Source organism: Telmatherina bonti (genome assembly GCF_933228915.1).
Source record: "Telmatherina bonti genome assembly, chromosome: 15".
Classification (NCBI taxonomy): domain Eukaryota; kingdom Metazoa; phylum Chordata; class Actinopteri; order Atheriniformes; family Telmatherinidae; genus Telmatherina; species Telmatherina bonti.
This window is the reverse complement of record NC_136613.1, coordinates 2,141,214-2,165,674: the sequence shown is the minus strand read 5'-3', so window position 1 is coordinate 2,165,674 and position 24,461 is coordinate 2,141,214. Positions and strand designations below refer to the sequence as shown.

The following is a 24,461-nucleotide window of genomic DNA, read 5'->3' as shown; positions in this document are numbered from 1 at the left end:
GGACCAGCCGAGTCCTGGACCAGCCGAGTCCTGGACAGCCAAGTCCTGGACCAGCCGAGTCCTGGACCAGCTGAGTCCTGGACCAGCCGAGTCCTGGACCAGCCGAGTCCTGGACAGCTGAGTCCTGGACCAGCCGAGTCCTGGACAGCCGAGTCCTGGACCAGCCGAGTCCTGGACCAGCTGAGTCCTGGACCAGCCGAGTCCTGGACCAGCTGAGTCCTGGACCAGCCGAGTCCTGGACCAGCTGAGTCCTGGACCAGCCGAGTCCTGGACCAGCTGAGTCCTGGACAGCTGAGTCCTGGACCAGCCGAGTCCTGGACGAGCTGTAGGTGGCGGAGGAGAGACTGGTTAATCACAGTATAAAGTGACTTGTGGTGGTCCAGTCCAGAGAAGATGAAAGCATGAATGACCCTTTCCGGGACATCATGTGGAAGATGAGGCTTCACTCTACTGATGAGCCTCAGATGATAGAAACCAGACTGGACCACTGCACTGACCTGCCTGTCAGAGTTAAGATTAAAATCAAAGAAAAGCCCAAGATGTTTAATAAACAGACGATTAAAGAGTCCAGAGATCCGACAGCACGGCTGCATCCAGCCAGCAGCTCAGTTTTCCCAAAAATCTTTACTTCAGTTTTATCCTTATTTCTGCAGAGGAAGTTTAGCTCCATGTTCTCATGTCCCTCAAACAGTTCTGCAGATTCTCCACACAACAGGCTCCAACAGACTTTAAAGGAAAATAAATCTGAATGTCATCAGCGTAACAATGAAATGACACATATTTTATGAAGATGGACCCCAAAGGAAGTAAATATAGAGAAAACAGGATGGGACCTAGGATGGAGCCTTGAGGTACTCCATGTTTAAGTGCTGCTTTTGGAGAAGAGAACTGCCCAACATGGAAACTCCTGTTATAGGACTTAAACCATGTGAGTACCGTACCGTTTAGACCTACACGCTGCTGCAGGCGTGACAACAGAACATCATGATCTACTGTGTGGAAAGCAGCAGGAAGATCAGGAAGAATTAAAACAGCAGAAGCTCCAGAATCAGCTGTTAAAAGCAAATCATTACAGACCTGGTCTTGTCTCAGTGCGGAGACAAGACCTGAAACCAGACTGAAACTTCTCCTGAAGGCCCTGCAGGTCAAGGTGTTCCTATAAACCACCTTCTCTAAAGTCTTAGAGAGAAACGGCAGCTAAGAAACTGGCCTGAAGTTTGAGAGAACATCAGGATCCACGTTGTTCCTTTTAAGAAGAGGATGCAGAGCAGCATGCTGGAAGCATCTGGAACACAACCTGAGAGAAGAGAGGCATTAACCAAACCGACTACCAAGACCTCCTTCAGCAGACTCGGAGGGATACTGTCCCCAGGACACGATGAAGGCCTCTGGTGCTGGACTATATCAGAAATCTGAGACATGGTAACAGGGTCAAAAATGTTCTAAAACTGCAGGAGAAACACCTGGAGGGGCAGGTCAGGGATGCAAGAAGTTTCTTTGCATCATTGTCAGATGTAGCAACCCTGAATTTCTGTCCATTGAGGCTCAGCAGCTTTTTCAGGTCACTGGTGCAGCATTCTTCTTTGGACAATCAGCTCCAGCGGCTCCAGAGTTACTCCAAGCACAGAAGCAGCTTTCTGGATCAGTTTGTTGATTCTCTTCAAGTCTCTGGTTCTGATGCTACTACCCCAGCAGATGCTGCAAAGCTGACTGCACTCTCCACAACAGACTTCTAGAAGATATGCAACATCTTGGTGCAGACGTTAAACCATCTCAGCTTCCTTAAGAAGTACAGTCTGCTCTGACCTTTCTTGTAGATGTAGTCAGTGTTGCATTTCCAGTCCAGTTTGTTGTCCAGCTGAACTCCAAGATACTTGTATTCCTCCACCACCTCCACCTCCTCTCCCAGGATGGAAACAGTGCTTTGTTTATTCTTCTTCCTCCTGAAGTCAACAATCATCTCTTTTGTTTTGCTGCTATTTAATATGAGATGATTGTCACCGCACCATTTAACAAACTGACTGACCAGTTCTCTGTACTCTGCTTCTTGTCCATCACTGATACACCCCACAACTGCAGAGTCATCAGAGTATTTCTGCAGATGACAGGACTCAGAGTTGTACTGGAAGTCTGAGGTGTACAGAGTGAAGAGGAATGGCCAGAGTACAGTTCCTTGTGGTGCACCAGTGCTGCTGACCTCCATCTCAGACACACAACCTTTCAGTCTCACAAACTGGGGTCTGTTTGTGAGGTAGTCATAGATCCAGGTGGTTGTGGAGGTATCCACCTGGAATGTATGGAGCTTCTCACATAACAAAGCAGGCTGAATGGTATTAAAAGCACTGAGAAATGAAAGAACATGACCCTCAGAGTGCTGCCTGAATGGTCCAGATGAGAGTGTGCTCTCTGGAGCAGGTATATGATGGCATCTTCAACCCCAAGTCCATTACGATATGCAAACTGGAATGGGTCCTGAAAGGTGTTTACTTGCTTGTTGAGGTGAGCCAGTAAGAGTCTCTCCAGGACTTTCATGATGTGAGATGTCAGGGCAACTGGTCTGTAGTCACTTGGTTCAGCTGGTTGGGTTTTTTAGGCACTGGAACAAGGCAGGAGGATTTCCACAGCACTGGGACTCTATTTTGTCTCAGACTGGTGTTGAAAAGGTGCTGGAGAATCGGACATAGTTGTTCTGAGCAGGTCTTGAGAACTCTGGGACTGACACCATCTGGACCTGCAGCCTTGTTCTGGTTCAGTTTCTCAAGTTGCTTCTTAACCTGATTGCAGGAGACAAACAAGGTGGAGGTCTCAGGATGTCCTGATGTGGAGGGAGATGAAGCTGTGTTCTGGTCCATGACTGAGCTGCAGGGTGACAGATTGGAGGCGTGACAGGAAAGCAGTGGGCTTATGGAGGGTGTGTGGTCTGTTGGGCTGGAGGTAGGGGGTGAACTGAACCTGTTGAAGAATATGTTCAGCTCATTAGCTCTGTCCAGACCTCCATCAGGCTGGTCCCCCTTTAACTTGAAGCCGGTGATCTTCTTCATTCCAGACCACACATCCCTCAGGTTATTCTGCTGGAGCTGACTTTCTAACTTCTTCCTGTAGTCCTCCTTGCACTTCTTAGTTTGTGTTTTAAGTTGTTTTTGTGTTGCCCTCAATAACTCCCTGTCTCCATCCCTGAAGGCTTTCTTTTTGATGTTCAGCAGCTTTTTCAGCTCACTGGTGATCCAGGGTTTGTTATTGGGGAAGCACCTCACTGTTCTTGTTGGGACGATGCTGTCCACACAGAAGTTTATGTAATCTGTCACACACTCAGTCATGGCGTTGATGTCGTCTCCATGAGGTTCACAGAGGACGTTCCAGTCTGTAGCCTCAAAGCCTCCTCTAAGAGCATCTTCAGCTTCAGCAGACCAGATTTTGATCGTCTTTGTGATGACTGGTTGCTGCTGAACGATGGGCTTGTAGGTGGAGGTGAGAAGAACCAGATTATGGTCAGATCTTCCTAAAGGAGGCAGGGCAGAACAACTGTATCCATTATTCATATTTGCATAAAATAAGTCCAACATCTTATTTTCTCTGGTGGAGCAGCTGACAAACTGCTGGAATGTTGGTAGAGTTGCAGAGAGGGAGATGTTGTTGAAGTCTCCGGAGATCGCCATGAATGAGTTTGGATGCTGTGTTTGTAGCCGAGCAACGACGGAGGTGATGACATCACAGGCTGTGTCTGGTGCGGTACCAGGTATTATATAAACCGCTACCAGAATAACACAGGTAAACTCTCTGGGTAAATAATATGGACGGAAGCTCACAGCTAACAGTTCCATGTCCCTTGTGCATATCTTCTCCTTGACAGTAACATGTCCAGGATGACACCAACGCTGGTTAACCAGCACTGCAATTCCACCACCCTTTAGCTTTCCGCTGTGTTGTCTACTGCCGTCTGCACGGACCGTTTTCAAATCAAATCAAAGATACTTTATTCATCCCAGAGGGGAAATTCAGAGTTCAAGCCAGCTGGTCCAAGGTCAGACATATAGACATGTAACATTCATGACAAAAGAATAATACAAAACCAAGCTTAGGACTTAGGCCGTGCAGCTAGTTTACCAGCGCTGCCTTACAATAGATAAGAACAGAGATACATTAGGATCATAGGGGGGTCGAGGGCAAAAAAGGTCATGTAACTCTGGGCCGTGCCAGAAAGACGTGGTCTGAAAATACAGAGAAAAAAACCTCATACACTGAAGCACAAACTAAAACAAGACACACAAACTCCAGGAAGGCGGTGAGTCATGATGGAGGGGACTGGGGGTGGTTGAGGAGGGGGACAGAGCATCTCTGAACATGTCTTCTTCCGTTGTCAGGGAGAGTTGCGCCGGTCCAAGGCAGCTCCGCTGGGAAGCCGAATCCAGATATGATTGTTGTTTGGGTTCCAGGCGAGGAAAACAATTTGCCCTCTGCCTTGAGTCCATAGCTGATCTCAGACAGGCAGCTCCAGACAGCCGAATGGGGGGGTCCATTTCCACCGATTCTAGTAGACATCTTCTCCATGTTGTTATCGATTCTGCGGACCAGCTCTGGGACCTCAGCCAAATGTCCAGTATGGACCAGACTGGCATCCTGCTTACGGTCGAGTCCAGTCAACGCAAGTCTGTGCACTGCTAGCCCGGCACATACCGTTACAGAATTCTGGCAGGCTTTCAGTTGTTGCCAGAATCTCACGGGTCTTCAGGTAGATCAGAACTCCACCAGCGCCAATCAGCAGAATCCCAGTCACCAATAATCCAAAGATGTAAACATCCTCCACGTCCTCAGAGGACAGAACCGACAGACACATCGGTCTCCACCTGGCCCATGAGTCCTGAACGTATCCAGCCGGAAGCGTCCCCTCAGGACATGCAGGCTCCCCTCTGCCCAATCTTCTGGTTGAGAAAATTTGATCAATTGCGTTGAGAGACCAGCCGATCAGATCCATGATGTAGTTTGAGTAGAAGTAAAGAGATGTAAAAAGAGGCTCAGAGTCAGACAGGACAAGTCGCAGGCCAGAGTGGGAGGGAGGGGAGGAAACAGGAGCGCAGATAGAAGCATCTGCCTTCGCTCTTCGCGAATATATAAAGCCCAGTACAGAGAAATTACAGTCAGGGATGTTTAGATTTTTGCTAACTGCTGTAATTTCTGTGTTTTATTTAGTTACAAATTTTTAAATTGAGTGATGATTTGACCGACATGTGTAGGCTGTTGGAAAGTTATGAAAATACGGAACAAAGTGCGTCCCGGATTGAACCAATACGGGACGCAACGTTTGTCTGTCAATTAAAGGATGATTCCGTATTTTACCGGACAGGTGGCAACCCTACCTGACAGTTAATAAGGTAATAGTGTATAAAGCTGTTAGCATAATAGCTAACAGCTAAAACACAAACAACTTAATACACTACAACTAATCCGCTAACACATTTCTACATGAATAACTAATATGCTGACAGTTAACATGCTAAGAGCTAACATGCTAACAGCAAATACAACAGCAGCACTCTTTCTTGACAAGTAAGAAAGATAAAATAACAAAAATAAACAGGAATAACTGGATAGATAGAAAACGTGAGACTGCTCCTTTAAGTAAAAGTTAGTAACACACCTGTACAGGTAAACACCTGTCTGACCTCAGACTGTTGTCATGGAAACACACATCAAAGAGCAAACACTGCAGGGAACAAACACTCCGTTTAAACAGCTGTACCTCACAGGACCCCAGTCTGATTACAAACTAAACTCTAAGCAGAACCGAGTACAACCAAAAGCTGAATAAATCAGGTACTCACAGAACCAGGTAGAACCAGAACCTGGCAGAACCAAATCCAAATCCAGGCTGAACCAGAACCATGTGAGCGACTGAACAGTTACTGACAGTTACTGAACTGGTATCTTTGCCGGACCTGATCCAGATCCACATAGAACCAGATAAAGGCAGAACCTCAACCAGATAGAACCATAACATGGTGGAGCACGAACCAAACTGAGCAAGTCTCACTGCAAACAGATGGCTCTGATACCATCACAGAACCAGGTTTACAGTCCTAACACGGCCCGATCTGACAATCCTCCTGACACATCGAGGCTGAACCCTAACTGGGTCGGTTTCCTCACCGTATGGATAAACTGGTCCTGGCTGTTCTGGCTGGATGGGGATGGACTTCAGGACCCGTGGGATGGACAGCTCAGCCAGACCAGGTTCAGAGTTGGGACAGAGTCTTGGAGTGGCATCTGAGCCTGGAAGCAGTACCAGTTGGCGGAGTAGACCCTGAACACAGAAAGACTAGCGCAAGTCAATTGGAAAGGTGTTATGGTTCCGGTTCTAGCGACTGGTGACAGACTCACAGAGAAGTGTCCTCTCCTCTGGGCCCTGCTGCCGATGTAAAACCTGGACCCTCTGGTGTTCAGAGAACTTGGGAAGGACTGGGCCTGTTTACTGGGACAAAAAAAAAAAAAACAGTTGACAGAACTGGCTGATCTCCTGATCCTGGAACATCAAAACCAGTTCAGACTGGTCCAGCTGGTTTAGGATTTCCTGATACTAACTGAACTGAAACAGACTGGTCTGAACCAGACTGATATGAACCAGACTAATCTGAAAGATAAAGCAGGTCTAACGGGCTCAGATGAAGTGGACCAGATTAAAACAGACTAAACTAAGTAAACCCAGACTCTTCTGTACCACCTTAAAACCAAACTGAACTAAAGGGAAACTGAAACAAACCCAAAAGGTTTGACCAAGGTGGACCTGGTCGGTCTCAGTCTGAATTGGGTTGACCTGGTCTAACCTGAACCGATTCTTACAGCTCCAGAGGTATTCCACAGTCGATGGTGAGCTTGGCATACTGTCCAGAGACAGCCAGGACCACGGTGTGCCATTGGTTATCGTCCAATCTGACATCTTTAAAACGGATCCGATTTCGCCCATGGAACCCAGGGGACGTGGTCACCAGATGGAGGCGGCTCTCTGAGACACGTAACCCCAGCAACAGCAAATCATCTGTCACCACAGAGAGGATGTACTCGTTTGCCTGGAACCAAAGACAAACAGGTAAGACCAGACCAGACTGGACCAGGTTGCACCTGGTTCTGCAGCTTTACCTTTTGTCTCAGTCTCTGTATCTTCACCGTGGTAACCAGCGAGAACTCGGCAGGAAAATTGTCACAGTTGGTGAAGATTTGGGAGGCAGGGAAGCTCAGAACTGTAGCTATGGTATTAATCAGCCTGAAACCTCGGGACCCTCTGGACTGAACCATCTGGATCTGGAAGAACAGAATTCTGATCATTTGGAAGTATATGGACACCTGGCCTGAATCACACCTTGGACTTGTTCTACCTGTGTGGGCGGGGCGTCTCCTGGGTGGGGCAGAGCGCTGGACAGCAGGTCCAGAGGCAGCAAGTCTGTGGAGGAAATACAGCTGAAACCAATCTGCTGGTTCTGGAGGTCAATGTGGATCAAAGTACCAAAAGAGACATGTAACATGCCCAGTTTAATTGGTTTTACTGGTCACACACCAATAACATGACTGGGTATTAAAGTGGGATTTTAGTCCCTTAAAAGTACAGATGGACAATTCACAGATGGATAGAAGGAAAGATGGACAGATGAAGGATAAAAGGACAGATAGAGGATAGAAGGACAGAAGGAAAGACGGAGGATAGATGGACAGATGTAGGACAGAAAGACAGATGGACAAATGAAGCATAGAAGGACAGATGGACAGAGGGACAGATGGACAAATGGACAGAAGGACAGATGGACAGAGGGAAAGATGGACAGAAGGACAAATGAAGCATTGAAGGAAAGATGGACAGAAAGACAGATGGACAAAAGAAGCATAGAAGCACAGATGGACAGAAGGACAAATGAAGCATAGAAGGACAGATGGACAGTTGGACAGAAGGACAGATGGACAAATGGACAAATGAAGCATAGAAGGAAAGTTGGACAGAAGGACAGATGGACAAAGGAAGCATAGAAGGACAGTTGGACAGAAGGACAGATGGACAGAGGGAAAGATGGACAGAAAGACAAATGAAGCATTGAAGGAAAGAAGGACAGAAGGACAGATGAATAGATGGACAGAAGGACAGTTAGACAGATGGACATATGGACAGAAGGACTGATGGACAAATGGACAGAAGGACAGATAGAGCATAGAAGGACAGTTGGAAAGAAGGACAGAAGGACAGGTGGACAGATGGACAAATGGACAGTTGGAAAGAAGGACAGAAGGACAGATGGACAAATGAAGCATAGAAGGACAGATGGACAGACGGAGGATAGATGGACAGATGGAGGAGATAAGGACATTTGGACAGAAGGACAGATGGACAGAGGGAAAGAAGGACAGATGGACAGAATGAAGCATAGAAGGACAGATGGACAGATGGAGGATAGAAGGATAGATAGACAGAGGGACAGATGGACAAATGGACAGTTCGACAGAAGGACAGTTAGACAGAGGGACAGAAGGACAAATGGACAGAGGGACAGTTGGACAGATGGACAAATAAATCATAGAAGGACAGATGAACAGATGGACAGAAGGACAAATGAAGCATAGAAGGACAGATGGACAGTTGGATAGAAGCACAGTTGGACAGATGGACAAATGAAGCATAGTAGGACAGTTGGACAGATGGACAGATGGACAAATGGACAGTTGGAAAGAAGGACAGAAGGACAGATGGATAGACGGACAGAAGGACAGTTAGACAGATAGACAAATGGACAGAAGGACTGATGGATAAATGGACAGAAGGACAGATAGAGCATAGAAGGACAGTTGGAAAGAAGGACAGAAGGACAGGTGGACAGATGGACAAATGAAGCATAGTAGGACAGTTGGACAGATGGACAAATGGACAGTTGGAAAGAAGGACAGAAGGACAGATGGACAAATGAAGCATAGAAGGACAGATGGACAGACGGAGGATAGATGGACAGATGGAGGAGAGAAGGACATTTGGACAGAAGGACAGATGGACAGAGGGACAGAAGGACAGATGGACAGAATGACAGATGGAACATAGAAGGACAGTTGGGCAGAAGCACAGATGGACAAATAAAGCATAGGACAGTTGGAAAGGACAGATGGACAAATGGACAGTTCGACAGAAGGACAGATGGACAAGTGAAGCATAGAAGGACAAATAGATAGAGGGACAGAAGGACATATGGACTAAGGGACAGATGGACAGAAGGACAAATGAAGCATAGTAGGACAGATGGACAAAAGGACAGATGGACAGATGGACACAAGGACAGAAGGACAGATGGACAAGTGAACAAAAGGACTGATGGACAAATGGAGCATAGAAGGACAGATGGACAGATGGACAGAAGGACAAATGAAGCATAAAAGGACAGATGGACAGAAGGACAGATGGAAAGAAGGACAAATGAAGCATAAAATGTCAGATGGACAGAAGGACAGATGGACAGATGGATAAATGAAGCATAGAAGGACAGATGGACAGTTGGATAGAAGGACAGTTGGACAAATGAATCATAGGACAGATGGACAGTGGGACAGATGGACAAGTGAAACATAGAAGGACAGATGGACAGTTGGATAGAAGGACAGAAGGACAAATGAAGCATAGAAGGACAGATGGACAGTTGGATAGAAGGACAGAAGGACAGATGGACAAATGAAGCATAGAAGGACAGACGGACAGTTCCACAGAAAGACAGATGGACAGAAGGAGCATAGAAGGACAGTTGGATAGAAGGACAGAAGGACAGATGGACAAATGAAGCATAGAAGGACAGATGGACAGAGGGACAGATGGACAAGCGAAGCTTAGCAGGACAAATGGACCGTGGGACAGATGGACAGAAAGACAAATGAAGCATAGAAGGATAGATTGACAGAAGGACAGATGGACAGTTGGAAAGATGGACAGAAGGACAGATGGAAAGAAGGACAAATGGACAGATGGACAGAGGGACAGAAGGACAGAAGGACAGATGTACAAATGGACATATGGACAAAAGGACAGATGGACAAATGAACAGATGGACAGAAGGACAGATGGACAAATGAAGCATAGAAGGAAAGTTGGACAGAGGGACAGAAGGACAAATGGACAGTTGGACAGAAGGACAGATGGACACAAGGACAGAAATACAAATGAACAAATGGAAATTTTAACATAGAATTTAATTCTGCAAACTTAATCCTCACCAGTTTATGTATCGCAATGAAAACTATCCTTCTAAACTGGAAAAGCAAACAAAGTCTGTGTATCCAGCAGTTCAGAAATCTCTTATTAGATCACATCAGTATGGAGATGATGTCTGCCTCCTCAAGAGATCAGTCGGCTGAACTGCATTCCCTCTGGTCCCCTGTGATCAGCTCCATCACTTAGTATGGGGGGAGAATGTGACCTTATTGCGCTCGGGGTTGGTGGCTGGTTGGGGTTCTCTGGGGGCTGTGGGTCTGTGGTGGGCTCCTGGGGGGGGGGATTTGACTGCTCCACTGCTGGAGTGGCTAGGTTTCTAGCCCTACGGTGGACCTGGATGGGCCGGCGGCTGGAGTTGCCACGCGGCGGCGGGGCGAGGTCGCTGGCGGGTGATGGGTTGGCGGGCTTGACTCCATAACGGGCGCTGTGCCACCGCGGGGTGGGCTGGGCGGGGTCCCGGGCTCCGGTGCCCGGGGTTGTCCCCTGTCTCTTGGGGGTGGGGGGTCGGCTTGTGCCGGGGGGGGGGGGGGGGGCTGGGCTGACCTGGACCCGCCGCTGCGGCGGCGGGCAGGTACGTGCTCTGGTGCCTGGTTGCGACCCTGGGACTTGGGGAGGGGGGGGGTGGGGGGGGTTTGATAGTGTGGATGGGATGTGTGTGTGTGTGTGGAGGGGTGTGTGTTGAGGACTGGTGGCGGTACATAGGTGTGTGTGGATGTGTGTGGGTAGGGAAGTATTATAATGCGTGTGTGGGGGGGAGTGGCGGTGGTGCATGTATACGGGTGTGTGTGTGGGGGGGGTAGTGTCGTGTGTGGGGAGGGTGGCGCGATGGGCTGGGGTGTATGTATGGGGGAGTGGGTGGTGCATGTGTGTGGTGGGTTGGTGGATAAGTGTAGATGTGATGGATGGGGGTGGGGGAGATTTGGATGTAACGGGGGGGTCAGGAGGATGGTTTTGAGGGTGGGCTGAATGTGTGGCTGGGTGGACCTGTATGTGTTGGGAAGTGTGTGTGTGTGTGTGTGTGTGTGTGTGGGTGTAGGTGTGTGTGCTGAGACAGTGGCGGATGTGTATGAAAGTGCCGATGTGTGGACAAGGGGGGACTTCATGTGGGGGTGTCCTCTGTGAGTGAGGGGGCGGTGGACAATCGGTCTGGGATTCCCCTTCTGCCGCCCCGCCTCCTCTTTGTCCTCGTGCCCCCCTTCTGCATGTGGTGAGTTGGTCCCTCTTGGGTCGGTGATGACTCTCTGGTTAGAGTCGCCGAAGGCTCTGGTTACGGGGATGGCTGTCCCCGGCTTGTCCTGGTCCTTGGGGGGCCCTGGGAGGGGGGGCATGCCTAGTGCTGCTGGCAGCTCACATTCTGGAGGAGGGTGAGCTTTCCTCCAGACTTAAATCCCTCAACCCCTCTTCCTCCCCGCTCCCCATCACACACAGGTAGGGTATTGGGAGGTGTGCACGTGGCGCTGGGTGGTGAGAAAGGCCATCAAGGTGGTCTTGATCGCTGCACCCAGCCTCGACTCACCCCCCAGTTTTAATTACACTTAGACATCAAAACACCAAAACACTGACAACTCACATGATTGGGGGGGGGCGTGTGGTGCATGGTGGGCAGGGCTGCTTAGGTGGTCCCTCTCCCAACACTGCGTGGCACTTCCCTGAATTTTAATTGCAACTAATACATACTTCACAATCAGTCATAAGCGGGGGGGAGGCAGGGGCGATAGGGTCCTCTCATGCCCCTATTCTTGGGGCTTTACTGGGGGGGGGGGGGGGGGGGGGGGGGGGGGGGGGTACGGGTGGGGGAAGAGTGCCATCCATTAGACCTAAGTCTGGGCTGGCCTGGCTGTAGGAGGGTTGTCGCCGGCCCTGGGTGGGTGCTGGGTCAGCTGCACCTGTGGAGTGGTGGGGGGGACACTGGGAGTGGTGGGGGGTAATTATGGGGGCCCTGATCGGGGCCATCCTGTCCTCTGCCCCCTCTGGGACATCTCACATGGGACATGATGGAGGGGGGAGGTGAGGATGTGTGGGAGTAGGTGTATGGGGTTACAGATGGATGGTGCGGTGGCTGGGGGGGGGGGATTAGGGTTGGGATATAGGTGGGTAGGGGGGTGAGGGGGTAGGGATGTGTGCGGATGGGTAGATGTGTGTGTGTGTGGAGGGGTATGTTGGTGGGTGGGTTGTATGTAATGGGGTGTGCCTGTGTTGGAGGGGTGAGGGTGTCTGTGGGGGGGCTGTGGGTGGTGGAGGGGTGTTTGGTGGGGCATGTGTGGTTGGGTAGAAGTAGAGGGAGGGGGTGGCGGGGTGTGAGCGTGTGTGGGGGCGGGGTCGGTTGGGGTTTGTGTGACTTGGTATGGGTGAGTGAGTAGAGGTGGGGTGGAGGTGTGTATGTGATGGGAGATGTGTGTGGATTGCGGAGGGGTGTGTGGATGGGGGCTGAGAGGGGAGTGCGTGTTGGGGGAGGGAGGGTATGCATGTTTATGTGTGTGTGGTTTGGTGGTGGGGGGGTGGTGTCCTGTACCCGGGGAGCGCAGCTGGTGCTCTGGGGTGCGACCTGGCTGCCGCTAGGTGGCGGTCTGGGGATCCTGGTCCTCCGTCGGTGTGGGCTGGGCCCTCTGCCTGCAGGGGCGGGGGGCTGCTCTTGGGCTCTTGGGGCCCTGGGGCCCGTGCTCTGTCTGCCCTGGGGGGCCGGTGCCCGGTGGGATCGGCCTTTGCTGGCCTGGGCCTGCTGGGGCCTGTTCCCCCTGACTGCGGGGGGCTCTGGTTGGGCACCTCCTTCGCCACCTCCTGGGCGGATGCATGGCTGGCTCCGGAGTGGGGGGGTTGGGGTCTGTGCCTGGGGGTGACTGTCGGTTACCCGGGTCTCTGGGTTCTCCTGGCCTGCCTCTAGCCCTAGAGGCAGGCGGGGTCACATTGGCATGATCTCTCTTCTCTGAACACGTTCCACTCTAAATGTTCTGCATGAATGTTCTGCATGTATCACAGTCACTGAGTCATCCAGCAAGTTTATTCATTAACAGCAGGAAGCTCTCTTTCTGTCTTTCTGGTTTAACTTGCTAGTTTCTGGTCCTCCTGATTGTCAATGGTTCTGTTCTCCACAGGGACCATGAATCTAGAGTTGGCTTGTGTGGGTGTATATATTTATGTGGGTGGGTGGGTATGTGTGTGTACATATGTATGTATGTATATGTCTGTATGTATGTGCATGGATGTGTATGTGTATATGTATGTATATATATGTATATTTGTGTGTATATATACATGTATGTATATCTATCTATATATATGTATGTATGTATGTATGTATATATGTATATGTATATACTGTATGTATATACTGTGTGTATGTGTATATACATATATATGTAGGTGGGTATGTATGTGCATATACGTGTATGCATTGATCTCTTTTTGTTTTTTATGTTCTCTTTTCTGTTCTCTTTCTGCCCCTTTCCTGTCCTTTCCGGTCAGATTCAGCAGCATAAACTCTGTAACTAACTATTAACTATTTAATAGTTAGTTAATAATAATAGTTAATAATAGTTAACTATTATCCAAAGCAAATAGAAAAATAAAATAAGAATCAAGAAATACAAGGGGATCATTACATCTATAAAAGTTCCCCTTGGCAAAATAAATTTGCTCAGCAGAACATCCAGAACATCAGTCTGCTGCTTAAATGCTGGACAAGACAAAAAAAAAAAAAAAAAAGAACAAATGGAAAGAAGGACAGTTGGACAGATGGACAGAAGGACAGATGGACAAATGAAGCATAGAAGGAAAGATGGACAGTTGGATAGAAGGACAGTTGGACAGGTGGAAAAATGAAGCATAGAAGGACAGAAAGACAGATGGAGCATAAAAGGACAGTAGGACAGATGGACAAATGAAGCATAGAAGGACAGATGGACAGACAGAGGATAGAAGGACAGATGGAGGATAGAAGGACATTTGGACAGAAGGACAGATGGACAGAGGGACAGAAGGACAGATGGACAGGAGGACAAATGAAGCATAGACGGACAGATGGACAAAAGGACAGATGGAGCCTAGAAGGACAGTTGGACAGGAGGACAGATGGACAAATGAAGCAAAGAAGGACAGATGGACAGAAGGACAGTTGGACAGATGGACAAATGAAGCATCATAGGACAGATAAAGACAGAAGGACGAATAAAGCATAGAATGACAGATGGCAGAGGGACTGAAGGACAGAAGGACAAATGGAGTACAGAATGACAGTTGGACAGAAGGACAGATGGACAGATGGACAGTTGGAAAGAAAGACAGATAGGCAGAAGGATAGATGAACAGTTGGACAAATGAAGCATAAAAGGACAGATGGACAGTTGGACAGAAGTACAGATAGGCACAAGTACAGATGAAGAAGTGGACAAATGAAGCATAGAAGGACAGATGGACAGTTGGACAAAAAGACAGATGGACAAATGGACAGTTCCACAGAAGGAAAGATGGACTGATGGACAGATGGACAAATGAAGCACAGAAGGACAGACGGACGGTTGGAAAGAAGGACAAATGAAGCATAGCATGACAGACGGACAGAAGGACAAATAAAGCATAGAAGGACAGTTGGAAAGAAGGAAAGATGGACAAATGAAGCATCGAAGGAATGATGGAGGATAACAGGACAGTTGGACAGAAGGACAGTTGGACAAATGGACAGTTCCACAGACGGACAGATGGACAGAAGGACAGAAGGACAGATGGACAGATGAACAGATGGACAGTAGGACAAGTGTAGAAGGACAGAAGGAAAGATGGACAAATGAAGCATAGAAGGACAGATGGACAAATGAAGCATAGAAGGAAAGAGGAACAGTTGGACAAATGAAACATAAAAGGACAGATGGACAGATGGACAAATGAAGCATAGAAGGACAGATGGAAAGTTGGATAGAAGGACAGATGGAAAGAATGGCAGATGGACAAATGGACAATTCCACAGAAGGACAGATGGACAAAAGGACAGATGGACAAATGAAGCACAGAAAGACAGATGGAGAGATGGACAGAAGGAGCATAGAAGGACAGTTGGACAGAAGGACAGATGGACAGAGGGACAGATGGACAGAAGGACAAATGAAGCATAGAAGGACAGATGGACAAATAAAGCATAGAAGGACAGTTGGAAAGAAGGACGAACGGACAGAAGGACAAATGGACAAATGAAGCATAGAAGGACAGATGGACATAGGGACAGAAGGACAGATGGACAGAGGGAAAGAAGGACAGATGGACAGAAGGACAAATGAAGCATAGAAGGACAGATGGACAAATGGACAGAAGGACAAATGGACACAAGGATAGAAGGACAGATGGACAAATGGACAGAAGGACAAATCGACAAATGGACAGATAGAGAAATGGAAAGGACAGATGGACAAATGGACAGATGGACAGATGGCAAAAAGGACAGATGGACAGATTGACAGATGGACACATGGACAGAAGGACAGGTGGACAAATGGAAAGAAGGACTGATGGACAGATGGACAGAAGGACAAATGGACAAATGGAAAGATGGACAAATGAACAAAAGGACAGATGGACAAAAGGACAGTTGGACAGAAGGACAGATGAAGCATAGAAGGACAGATGGACAGAGGTATAGGCGGAAAGATGGACAGAAGGACATATGGACAGAAGAACAAATGAAGCATAGAAGGACAGATGGAGAGAGGGAGAGAAGGACAGATGGACAGAAGGACAGAAGGACAAATGAAGCATAAAAGGACAGATGGACAGAAGGACAGTTGGACAAATGAAGCATAGAATGACAGATGGCAGAGGGACTGAAGGACAGAAAGACAGTTGCATAGATGGACAAATGAAGCATAGAAGCACAGTTGGACAGAAGGACAGATGGACAAATGAAGCATAGAAGGACAGATGGACACTTGGATAGAAGGAATGTTGGACAGAGAGACAGAAGGACGGGTGGACAAATGGACAGTTGGAAAGAAAGAGATAGGCAGAAGGACAGATGAACAAGTGGACAAATGAAGCATAAAAGAACAGATGGACAGTTGGACACAAAGATAGATGGACAAATGGACAGTTCCACAGAAGGACAGATGGACGGATGGACAGAAGGACAAATTAAGCATAGCAGGACAGATGGACAGAAGGACAAATGAAGCATAGAAGGACAGTTGGACAGAAAAACAGATGGACAGATGGACAGTTCCGCAGAAGGACAGATGGACAGAATGACAGATGGACAAATGAAGCATAGAAGGACAAATGGACAGAGGGACAGAAGGACAGAGGGACAGATCAACAGATGGACAGAAGGACAAATGAAGCATAGAAGGACAGATGGACAGAAAGAAAAATGGACAGTAGGACAAATGAAGTATAGAAGGACAGATGGACAGAGGGACAGATGGACAGAAGGACAAATAAAGCATAGAAGGACAGATGGACAGTTGGACAAATGAAGCATAAAAGGACAGATGGAAAGTTGGATAGAAGGACAGACAGGCAGAAGGACAGATGAACAGTTGGACAAATAAAGCAAAAAAGGACAGATGGACAGTTGGACAGAAGGACAGATAGGCAGAAGGACAGATGAACAGTTGGACAAATGAAGCATAAAAGGACAGATGGACAGTTGGACACAAAGACAGATGGACAAATGGACAGTTCCACAGAAGGACAGATTGACGGATGGACAGAAGGACAAATTAAGCATAGCAGGTCAGTTGGAAGAAAAGGACAGTTGGACAGAAGGACAGATGGACAGTTCCGCAGAAGGACAGATGGATAGAAGGACAGGTGGACAAATGGACAGAAGGACTGATGGACACATGGACAGAAGGACAGATGGACAAATGGACAGATGGACAAATGGACAAATGGACAGATGGAAAGAAGGACAGATGGAGAAATGTACAGAACGACAGGTGGACAAATGGACAGATGGAGAGATGGACAAAAGGACAGATGGACAAATGAAGCATAGAAGGAAAGATGGACAGAGGGACAGACAGACAGATGGACAGTTCGACAGAAGGACAGATGGACACATCGACAAATGAAGCACAGAAAGACAGATGGACACAAGGAGCATAGAAGGACAGATGGACAGATGGACAAAGGAAGCATAGAAGGACAGATGACAAATAAAGCATGGAAGGACAGTTGAAAAGAAGGACAGATGGACAGAAGGACAGATGGACAGATGGACAGTAGGCCAGAAGGACAGATGGACAATGGACAGATGGAAACAAGAACAGAAGGACAGCTGGACAAATGGACAGAAGGACTGATGGACAGATGGACAAATGGACAGAAGGACAAATGGACAAAAGGAAAGATGGACAAATGAACAGTTGGACAGAAGGACAGATGAAGCATAGAAGGACAGATGGACAAATGAAGCATAGAAGGAAAGATGGACACAGGGAGAGAAGGACAGATGGACAGATGGACAGCAGAACAATGAAACATAGAAGGACAGATGGACAGAGGGACAGATGGACAAATGGACAGGTCGACAGAAGGACAGATGGACAAATGAAGCATAGAAGGACAGATGGACAATTGGATAGAAGGACAGTTGGACAGAGGGACAAATGAAGCATAGAAGGACAGTTGGACAGAGGGACAGAAGAAAAGGTGGACAAAAGGACAGTTGGACAGATGGAAAAATGAAGCATAGAAGGACAGTTGGACAGAGGGAAAGAAGGACAAATGGACAGTTGGACAGTTGGAAAGAAGGACAAATGGATAGAAGGACAGATCGACAGATGGACAAATGGACAAATGGAAAAAAGGAAAAATAGACAAATGGACAAATGGACAGATGGACAGAAGGACAAATGAAGCATAGAAGGACAGTTGGACAGAAAAACAGATGGACAGATGGACAGTTCCGCAGAAGGACAGATGGACAGAATGACAGATGGACAAATGAAGCATAGAAGGACAAATGGACAGAGGGACAGAAGGACAGAGGGACAGATCAACAGATGGACAGAAGGACAAATGAAGCATAGAAGGACAGATGGACAGAAAGAAAAATGGACAGTAGGACAAATGAAGTATAGAAGGACAGATGGACAGAGGGACAGATGGACAGAAGGACAAATAAAGCATAGAAGGACAGATGGACAGTTGGACAAATGAAGCATAAAAGGACAGATGGAAAGTTGGATAGAAGGACAGACAGGCAGAAGGACAGATGAACAGTTGGACAAATAAAGCAAAAAAGGACAGATGGACAGTTGGACAGAAGGACAGATAGGCAGAAGGACAGATGAACAGTTGGACAAATGAAGCATAAAAGGACAGATGGACAGTTGGACACAAAGACAGATGGACAAATGGACAGTTCCACAGAAGGACAGATTGACGGATGGACAGAAGGACAAATTAAGCATAGCAGGTCAGTTGGAAGAAAAGGACAGTTGGACAGAAGGACAGATGGACAGTTCCGCAGAAGGACAGATGGATAGAAGGACAGGTGGACAAATGGACAGAAGGACTGATGGACACATGGACAGAAGGACAGATGGACAAATGGACAGATGGACAAATGGACAAATGGACAGATGGAAAGAAGGACAGATGGAGAAATGTACAGAACGACAGGTGGACAAATGGACAGATGGAGAGATGGACATAAGGACAGATGGACAAATGAAGCATAGAAGGAAAGATGGACAGAGGGACAGACAGACAGATGGACAGTTCGACAGAAGGACAGATGGACACATCGACAAATGAAGCACAGAAAGACAGATGGACACAAGGAGCATAGAAGGACAGATGGACAGATGGACAAAGGAAGCATAGAAGGACAGATGACAAATAAAGCATGGAAGGACAGTTGAAAAGAAGGACAGATGGACAGAAGGACAGATGGACAGATGGACAGTAGGCCAGAAGGACAGATGGACAATGGACAGATGGAAACAAGAACAGAAGGACAGCTGGACAAATGGACAGAAGGACTGATGGACAGATGGACAAATGGACAGAAGGACAAATGGACAAAAGGAAAGATGGACAAATGAACAGTTGGACAGAAGGACAGATGAAGCATAGAAGGACAGATGGACAAATGAAGCATAGAAGGAAAGATGGACACAGGGAGAGAAGGACAGATGGACAGATGGACAGCAGAACAATGAAACATAGAAGGACAGATGGACAGAGGGACAGATGGACAAATGGACAGGTCGACAGAAGGACAGATGGACAAATGAAGCATAGAAGGACAGATGGACAATTGGATAGAAGGACAGTTGGACAGAGGGACAAATGAAGCATAGAAGGACAGTTGGACAGAGGGACAGAAGAACAGGTGGACAAAAGGACAGTTGGACAGATGGAAAAATGAAGCATAGAAGGACAGTTGGACAGAGGGAAAGAAGGACAAATGGACAGTTGGACAGTTGGAAAGAAGGACAAATGGATAGAAGGACAGATCAACAGATGGACAAATGGACAAATGGAAAAAAGGAAAAATAGACAAATGGACAAATGGACAGATGGACAGAAGGACAGATGGAAAAATGGACAGAAGAACAGATGGACAAAAGGATAGATGGACAAATGAAGCATAGACGGAAAGATGGACAGTTCGACAGATGGACAGATGGACAAAAGGACAGATGGAAAAATGAAGCATAGAAGGAAAGATGGACAGTTCGACAGATGGACAGATGGACAGAAGGACAAATGACGCATAGAAGGACAGATGGACAGATGAAGCATAGCAGGACAGTTGGACAGAAGGACAGATGGACAAATGAAGCATAGAAGGACAGATGGACAGTTGGATAGAAGGACAGTTGGACAAATAAAGCATAGAATGACAGAAGGAAAGATGGACAAATGGACAGTTGGACAAATGAAGCATAAAGGGACAGATGGACAGTTGGACAGAAGGACAGATGGACAAATGGACAGTTCTACAGAAGGACAGATGGACAGAAGGACACATGGACAAATGAAGCACAGAAGGACAGGTGGACGGATGGACAGAAGGACAAATAAAGCATAGCAGGACAGATGGACAGAAGGACAAATAAAGCATAGAAGGACAGTTGGAAAGAAGGACAGATGGACAAATGAAGCACAGAAGGACAGACGGACGGATGGCCAGAAGGACAAATAAAGCATAGAAGGACAGTTGGAACGAAGGACAGATGGACAGAGGGACAAGTGAAGCATAGAAGGACAAATGGACAGAGGGACGGAAGGACAGATGAACAGATGGACGGAAGGATAGATGGAGCATAGCAGGACAGTTGGACAGAAGGACAGACGGACAAATGAAGCATAGATTGACAGATGGACAGTTGGATAGAAGGACAGTTGGACAAATGAAGCATAGAAGGACAGAGGGACAGAAGTACAGATGGACAAACGAAGCATAAAAGGACAAATGGACAGAAGGACAGATGGACAAATGAAGCATAGAAGGACAGATGAAAAGTTGGACAAATGAAACATAAAAGGACAGATGGACAGTTGGATAGAAGGACAGAAGGATAGATGGACAAATCAAGCACCGAAGGACAGACGGACAGAGGGACATAAGGACAGATGGACAAATGGACAGTTCCACAGAAGGACAGATGGACAAATGGACAGTTCCACAGAAGGACAGATGGACAGAAGGACACATAGACAAATGAAGCACAGAAGGACAGGCGGACGGATGGACAGATGGACAAATGAAGCACAGAAGGACAGACGGACGGATGGCCAGAAGGACAAATAAAGCATAGCAGGACAGATGGACAGAAGGACAAATAAAGCATAGAAGGACAGTTGGAAAGAAGGACAGATGGACAAATGAAGCACAGAAGGACAGACGGACGGATGGCCAGATGGACAAATGAAGCACAGAAGGACAGACGGACGGATGGCCAGAAGGACAAATAAAGCATAGAAGGACAGTTGGAACGAAGGACAGATGGACAGAGGGACAAGTGAAGCATAGAAGGACAAATGGACAGAGGGACGGAAGGACAGATGAACAGAAGGACAGATGAAAAGATGGACGGAAGGATAGATGGAGCATAGCAGGACAGTTGGACAGAAGGACAGACGGACAAATGAAGCATAAATTGACAGATGGACAGTTGGATAGAAGGACAGTTGGACAAATGAAGCATAGAAGGACAGAGGGACAGAAGTACAGATGGACAAACGAAGCATAAAAGGACAAATGGACAGAAGGACAGATGAACAAATGAAGCATAGAAGGACAGATGAAAAGTTGGATAGAAGGACAGAAGGATAGATGGACAAATCAAGCATCGAAGGACAGACGGACAGAGGGACATAAGGACAGATGGACAAATGGACAGTTCCACAGAAGGACAGATGGACAAATGAAGCACAGAAAGACAGATGGACAGATGGACAGAAGGAGCATAGAAGGACAGTTGGACAGAAGGACAGATGGACAAATAAAGCATAGATGGACAGATAGACAAATGAAGCATAGAATGACATTGCAGAGGGACTGAAGGACAGGATGACAGTTGGACAGATGGACAGAGGGACAAATGGAGCATAGGAGGACAGTTGGACAGTTGGGTAGAAGGAATCTTGGACAGAGGGACAGAATGACAGATGGACAAATGAAGCACAGAAGGACAGACGGACGGATGGACAAATAAAGCAAAGGAGGACAGTTGGAAAGAAGGACAGATGGAAAGATGGACAGATGGACAAATGAAGCATAGAAGGACAGATGGACAAATGGACAGTTCGACAGGAGGACAGATGGACAGAAGGACGGATGGACAAATGAAGCATAGAGGGACAAATGGACAGATGGAAAGAAGGACAAATGAAGCATAGAAGGACAGATGGACAGAACGACAGATGGACAAATGAAGTATAAAAGGACAGATGGACAGAACGACAGATGGACAAATGAAGCATAAAAGGACAGATGGACAAATGGACAGTTTGACAGAAGGACAGATAGACAAATGAAGCATAGAAGGACAAATGGACAGAGGGATAGTTGGACAGTAGGACAAATGAGGCATAGAAGGACAAATGGGCAGACGGACAGAATGACAAATGAAGCATCGAAGGACAGATGTAGCATAAAAGGACAGTTGGACAGAAAGACAGATGGACAGGAGGACAAATGAAGCTCAGAAGGACAGATGGACAGATGGAGCATAAAAGGACCGTTTGACAGATGGACAGAAGGACAGATGAACAAATGAAGCATAGAAGGACAGTTGGAAAGAAGGACAGATGGAAAGAAAGACAGATGGGGCATAAAAGGACAGAGGGACCTAAGGACTGATGGACAGATGGACAAATGAAGCATAGAAGGACAGATGGACAGATGGACAGAAGGACAAATGAAGCATAGAAGGACAGATGGAAAGTTGGATAGAAGGACAGTTGGACAGAGGGACAGATGGACAAATGGACAAATGGACAGTTGGACAGATGGACAGACAGTGGATAGAAGGACAGATGGAGGATAGATAGACAGATAGAGGATAGATGGACAGATGGAGGATAGAAGGACAGTTGGACAGAAGGACAGATGGACAAATGAAGCATAGAATGACAGATGGACAGATGGAGCATAAAAGGACAGTTGGACACAAGGACAGAAGGACAAATGAAGCATAGCAGGACAGATGAAAAGTTGGATAGAAGGACAGAAGGATAGATGGACAAATCAAGCATCGAAGGACAGACGGACAGAGGGACATAAGGACAGATGGACAAATGGACAGTTCCACAGAAGGACAGATGGACAAATGAAGCACAGAAAGACAGATGGACAGATGGACAGAAGGAGCATAGAAGGACAGTTGGACAGAAGGACAGATGGACAAATAAAGCATAGATGGACAGATAGACAAATGAAGCATAGAATGACATTGCAGAGGGACTGAAGGACAGGATGACAGTTGGACAGATGGACAGAGGGACAAATGGAGCATAGGAGGACAGTTGGACAGTTGGGTAGAAGGAATCTTGGACAGAGGGACAGAATGACAGATGGACAAATGAAGCACAGAAGGACAGACGGACGGATGGACAAATAAAGCAAAGGAGGACAGTTGGAAAGAAGGACAGATGGAAAGATGGACAGATGGACAAATGAAGCATAGAAGGACAGATGGACAAATGGACAGTTCGACAGGAGGACAGATGGACAGAAGGACGGATGGACAAATGAAGCATAGAGGGACAAATGGACAGATGGAAAGAAGGACAAATGAAGCATAGAAGGACAGATGCACAGAACGACAGATGGACAAATGAAGCATAGAAGGACAGATGGACAGAACGACAGATGGACAAATGAAGTATAAAAGGACAGATGGACAGAACGACAGATGGACAAATGAAGCATAAAAGGACAGATGGACAAATGGACAGTTTGACAGAAGGACAGATAGACAAATGAAGCATAGAAGGACAAATGGACAGAGGGACAGATGGACAGAGGGATAGTTGGACAGTAGGACAAATGAGGCATAGAAGGACAAATGGGCAGACGGACAGAATGACAAATGAAGCATCGAAGGACAGATGTAGCATAAAAGGACAGTTGGACAGAAAGACAGATGGACAGGAGGACAAATGAAGCTCAGAAGGACAGATGGACAGATGGAGCATAAAAGGACAGTTTGACAGATGGACAGAAGGACAGATGAACAAATGAAGCATAGAAGGACAGTTGGAAAGAAGGACAGATGGAAAGAAAGACAGATGGGGCATAAAAGGACAGAGGGACCTAAGGACTGATGGACAGATGGACAAATGAAGCATAGAAGGACAGATGGACAGATGGACAGAAGGACAAATGAAGCATAGAAGGACAGATGGAAAGTTGGATAGAAGGACAGTTGGACAGAGGGACAGATGGACAAATGGACAGTTGGACAGATGGACAGACAGTGGATAGAAGGACAGATGGAGGATAGATAGACAGATAGAGGATAGATGGACAGATGGAGGATAGAAGGACAGTTGGACAGAAGGACAGATGGACAAATGAAGCATAGAATGACAGATGGACAGATGGAGCATAAAAGGACAGTTGGACACAAGGACAGAAGGACAAATGAAGCATAGCAGGACAGATGAAAAGTTGGATAGAAGGACAGAAGGATAGATGGACAAATCAAGCATCGAAGGACAGACGGACAGAGGGACATAAGGACAGATGGACAAATGGACAGTTCCACAGAAGGACAGATGGACAAATGAAGCA

The 24,461-nt window shown here is 47.2% G+C and overlaps 1 protein-coding gene across 1 annotated transcript in view; it reads right to left on the bottom strand.

Annotated features, from left to right (window-relative positions):
- tspeara (thrombospondin-type laminin G domain and EAR repeats a) overlaps nt 1–24,461 on the bottom strand; it is a gene marked incomplete at both ends in the record, with an annotated part of 289,634 nt that overhangs the window by 252,659 nt on the left and 12,514 nt on the right. Inside the window, 5 exons of the mRNA XM_079254282.1 lie at nt 6,145–6,298; nt 6,376–6,466; nt 6,835–7,061; nt 7,132–7,293; nt 7,368–7,432. Of these exons, the coding sequence (XP_079110408.1) occupies nt 6,145–6,298; nt 6,376–6,466; nt 6,835–7,061; nt 7,132–7,293; nt 7,368–7,432 (699 nt within the window). The remainder of the gene's footprint in view (nt 1–6,144; nt 6,299–6,375; nt 6,467–6,834; nt 7,062–7,131; nt 7,294–7,367; nt 7,433–24,461) is intronic.